Source organism: Plectropomus leopardus, unplaced genomic scaffold (genome assembly GCF_008729295.1).
Source record: "Plectropomus leopardus isolate mb unplaced genomic scaffold, YSFRI_Pleo_2.0 unplaced_scaffold3862, whole genome shotgun sequence".
Classification (NCBI taxonomy): Eukaryota; Metazoa; Chordata; class Actinopteri; order Perciformes; family Serranidae; genus Plectropomus; species Plectropomus leopardus.
The window spans coordinates 1-5,132 of record NW_024642261.1 but is presented as its reverse complement, the minus strand read 5'-3'; the positions used below and the strand labels follow the sequence as shown (position 1 = coordinate 5,132).

The 5,132-nt window shown below is 42.0% G+C and overlaps 1 protein-coding gene across 1 annotated transcript; it reads left to right on the top strand.

Annotated features, from left to right (window-relative positions):
• Positions 1 to 311: 311 nt before the first annotated feature.
• On the top strand, positions 312 to 4,992 carry LOC121938958 (separin-like; the record flags this gene model as incomplete). Its single annotated transcript, XM_042482108.1, has 9 exons — positions 312 to 443; positions 630 to 843; positions 977 to 1,182; positions 1,540 to 1,667; positions 2,946 to 3,068; positions 3,167 to 3,316; positions 3,848 to 4,015; positions 4,659 to 4,763; positions 4,877 to 4,992. Coding segments are annotated over 9 exons (1,342 nt in total), but the record flags the coding sequence as incomplete, so codon positions are not given.
• Positions 4,993 to 5,132: the final 140 nt, after the last annotated feature.

Sequence of the window (5,132 nt, the reverse complement as noted above, 5' to 3'; positions counted from 1 at the left end):
TGTGTGTGTGTGTGTGTGTGTGTGTATATGTATGTATGTATATATATGTGCGTGTATATATACGTAAACATTTTATTTAATGATGGAGTTCCTGAAATCCCAAATGTCCTAATATCTCACTGAAATTTTAACAATATGTTTGAGAAAAAAACGTGGATTTTGGCATGCTATTGAGCAGTATGACAACTAGAGAGTATGTAATGTGTTGAATACCAGGAAATAAGACCAACATTTGCAATTCTTGTCATTACAGTATCTCACAAAATTTGTATACAGGCCAAAGTTGTAATCTGTTCCTTGACTCTCTGTAGACATAGATTTCGAGGTGCTGCGGAGGGATCTGTGTTGTGATCTGGAGAGAGACGACTTGTCTGAACTGAGGAGCGCAGGTCATCTGAGAGAAGGTCCACAAACGCACATCTCTCATTCAGACACCAGGCCCGGTGAGTCTTTGCACTGCTGCAGGTGGTCTGCAGTGATGCTGTATCTTCATGGTTCATGCGGAAGTCAGAATCTGATGTGTTACCTGCTGTGCCATTATAAAAGAGGCATTTCTTTAAAGGTCTTAAATTTAGTCCTTGTACCTTCTTAACTCTTGATCCAGTTTTACTTTATTTTTTTATCCTCAGACAATCTTTCTCTGGAGGATGTTGAGTCATTGCTCCGCTCAGCCTGGTTGGACCTCCAGCACTTCCCCTCCCCCACCATCTACCCGACTCTCTGTGGTCTTCTGGCTTTGACTCAGGGACAGCAAGACCCCATAACTACAGCAATGCTGCATGCCCAGTCCTTGGGCATCACGAGTCGTCATCGCACAATCAGACATTTAGCCGGTTGTCTCAAGTAAGCCTGTTTGTTGAATGTATGGTGTCAACTTGATTTTGCTCTTACCAACATTTAGGTCTTCTTATCAAGATATCTTAGACTCTGTTAGAAAAAAAAATTCCAAATAGTTTAATTCCCGTCACTCAAACAGAAAGTTGAGAAAGGCGTCCAGTGAGCTGGCAGACAAGATGGATGCGCTGAGTCTGGATGAGCTCCATCCAAACGAGTCCAAAAAGTCTACAGAACAGAAGCTGTCACAGCTGGAGAACATCTTCTCTTTCCCAACGGCTGACCCCTCTACCTTCCCCAGGAGCCACTGTCAAGAGTTTATCCAGCAAATTCAACACCTTCCTCCAGGTAAACTATGAAATACTGTCTCGTTCTCAGTAGCAAAATGGGAACATTTTCATGTTTGATTCTATAAAGATGTGCTTCACATGTGTCAACAATGCATTATGACAGGTTATAGCAAAATTTTGGAAACTGATAATTCTGTGGATTTTGATCTCAGAGTTCAGAGATCTCAGGTTTACATAGTCTGACTTCTAATATGTCATTCCTTTTACTACTGTTACTATATTTAGTATCCACTTTTTTGTCTTGTCTATAGTGCGATAGAATTCAGATTACTGGATGTTTCGGTGGTTGTGTAAAATGTATTGTACTTATGTATGATACTCTTTCTCTCTGTGCATCCCTCTCTTTCCTGCACAGGGGTGACGGTGTGTGTGATGTCTGTGCTTGGAGTGAGGCCTGCGGAGATGGGTGACAGCATCATACTGTCACGTCTTGAGAAGGGGTCTACCCCTGTCACTGTTCACATCCCAACCTCTAAACAACAGGTGAGGAAGGTGAATGAAACCAGATAATTGTATCATAAATGCCTTCTGCTTTAGCAATTTGGTGACACAGCTGACCTTAAAATCTTGCAATGCTGACTCCCCCATCCTTTACCAGGAATATCAAATAGCCTTTACCAAAGAGAAAATAACTTTTACATCTACTTTAACTGAGTACATCTATAAAGTCATCTATCAAAATTAAGAGGTTTATATCATAGGATAGTCACGGGAACTGTTTTCATTGTGTCAGTAAGCGATTTTGTAACAAAAAACTGCTGAGCAGTAAAATACTGTTATGTATAAGAAGTATTTTAAAGAGATAGTTTGAATTTTTTGAAGCGGGGTTGTATTGTCTATGGTCAGTGTATTACACAGAGTAGATGGTTGTCAGTAAACCCCCAGTTTGGAGAAGCAGACAGAAATACTGCCATAGAAGCTGAGCAATGTACTGCTGTGTGTGGCAGCAGTTACTTTGGAAGTTAATATATAGATAAGTTTCACTGTCAGTTCATTTCTCCTTGGGAAATTGCTAACTAATGAAAAGGTAGAGCAGTGAGAATATTCTACATATAGGGCTTTTTTTGGGACATGTTTTATGTGACTAAAATATGTTTAGGTCCTGTCCACAGCAGTTCATTGTTTAACTTCTGTGCCATTACTCGTGTCACATTTTCCAGGCCTGGAAATGTCATGGAATTAGTAAAAAATATTAAGTTTTGTAGAAATCATGGAAATTTGTTATTTGTAATGAATGTGTTACAGTAGTCTTCTGTGGATAACCTTCCACGAAATAACACTAGAACAAGAACATAACGTAGCTTTAACATGCGTCTGTGTGATGTTTATTTTCTCCTCACTTTCCATCTCACCCTTCATGTATGCCAAATATCTGAAATTACATCAATAGAATATGAATGTGGTATGTTAAAAAATGGCCAGGGAGGAAAAGGAAAAAAATAACATTTTGTCCTTAAAGTCATGGAAAAGGTCTTGAATTTTATCCATAAAAATGTTTGGGAACCCTGGTTTAAGTATCTCATACAGCCCTACTTTAAAAAAACAGACAAAAATTTACATCCCAGGTTCTAACTTTGCCTCTGTCTTTGCCTCTGTCTTTGCCTCTGTCTTTGCCTCTGTCTTTGCCTCTGTCTTTGTCTCTGTCTTTGCCTCTGTCTTTGCCTCTGTCTTTGCCTCTGTCTTTGCCTCTGTCTTTGCCTCTGTCTTTGTCTCTGTCTTTGCCTCTGTCTTTGCCTCTGTCTTTGCCTCCCTGTTGTGCAGCACCCCATCAGCTGGCTGGTGCAGGAGATAGACAGAATTCAGGTGGAGCAGAAAGCCGTGAGCTGTGTCTCTGAGAAAGCCAAGTGGTGGGAGGGCCGCAGGGCGCTCGACTCTCGAGTAGAGGTAAGTTATGAAGCGACACTTCCACTAGGACATGTAGACCAATTAACAGGACACAGAAACAATTTTTTTTTCTAAATGACCTCCTATCTTTCTTTCAGCGCCTGTTGAAGGAGATGGAGGCATTGCTGGGCTGCTGGAGGAGCCTTCTTTTACCTCTTTCATTGGATCCTGCACTCTCCAAAGAGGCTCAGCACCTTTGCAAGTCCTTGTCTGCAAAGGGAGTGACAATCAGTGAGGAAATGTTGAAGGTGTGTAGGTTTTTTGGCTCCAATGACCTTTAGCATTAGCATCTGACCTTTCATTCTGTCTTTGTTTCAAAAGCACAGGGTTTCCACCATCATGAAAAATCTGGGAAGGTCATGAAATCTCAAAATCTCATTTTCCAGGTCTGGAAGAGTCATGGAACTGGCTTGGAATTTTATGTGAATAAAATTAATTGTTACAGTAATCTTTTGGGGATAACCTTCCACGGAATAAACATAATGGCAAATGTATTTTGTGTAAGTCAGCTGTTGACTTAACAGTTCTAATATGCATCTGATAGTTGCATAAAAGGACGTGCGATGTCCAGTACGGCAAACTGTGTAGAAAAGTAACCAGGCCGGCAAGTGCTGCAGACACAGTGAAGCATTTCCAAAACAGAAATTTTATTATGGGTACTTGAAGAGTCTTGTAAAATCTTTCCATTTTGTCCATGAAAATGTGTGGAAACCATGAAAGCAGCAAGACAAGAAACGAAACAAAACTAACCGCTGACACCTGTGCCTTCTGTGTTTCAGGCTGTGCTTTCTGCCTCTCCTGTGCTCTCCCAAGAAGACCTGCAGAGATTTGCTCTGGGAGTGTCTCCACAGTGGGACGCAGAGTGTTACCAACTTCTCCACACAGCAGTATCCCAGCTCGCTGACAGAGACGAACCCCGCGGTCATGTGGTTCTCATCCTGGACAAGGTTGGTTTCATCATCTCTGTTAAATACTGAATTTACCTGTAGTCTCATTTAAACACAGAAGTGCTTTCTGAAGGTGGAAAATGGCTCCTGTTACAACATGTCCTGTCTGAGGAAGGATCATTCTAAAATGTAGAGCAGGCATGTCCAAAGTCCAGGCCAGAGGGCCAATCGTGGCCCTCGGACCAGTTTTAAATGGCCCTTGATTTGACTTTAAAAGTATATTGCCTGCCACACAATATTGGTGAATTAAGCATGAGCACTTTGCATTTTTGCCTTCACCTCACAACGGCAGGACTGTAACACAGCTTGCAGACATCCATCAAGTAGAAACTAATGTGTTTTCATAAACAGACAGTAAACAAGCAAACTCAACAGTTACCAGACATTTCCTGCCACGTACCAGACATGCCACCGTTAAGAACAGTGAGGACTGCTGCTCTCGGGAGGGGTGTAAAGTTGATCACATTTTCACTAAGAGTTGAAAGGTTGTTTTTCTTGATTATACTTTTTTTTGCATCATCATTTAATGTGAGAAGCGGCTTTCCCCCAAAGTATTTTCACATTACATAATCTGGCCCGCACTTAGAAAGGTTTGGACACCCCTGATGTAGAGGCATCACCTCGTGTTGTGTTTCCTTTGCAGTACCTTCAGAAGCTGCCGTGGGAGAGCATCTCCATCCTGAAGTCTCGCTCCGTCAGCCGGATGCCGTCTCTGCACTCACTGATTGGACTGAGCATTCAGAAAGAGGTCAGATTGAGCTCCAGGACTGTGGAGACACGGCCTGTTGTGCAGATACTTCATGACACTTGAGTTCACTGGTGGTTATGAACATTGTTATGTAAATTATTTTCCCTCTTTAGACTGACTCTCGGTCCATCCTGAAGCAAGGTGTGGATGCAAGGCAGGTGTTTTATGTGCTTGACCCTGATGCCAATTTAGGAAACTCGCAAGACCGCTTCAAGGAATGGTTTAGCAGGTAAGACCAGTTCTCATGACGGTTTGATTCATCTGTGTGTCTTGTGCCATTGTCATGTGTTCTTCCCATTTACAACTTTACCACACACACACACACACACACACACACACACACACACACACACACACACACACACACAC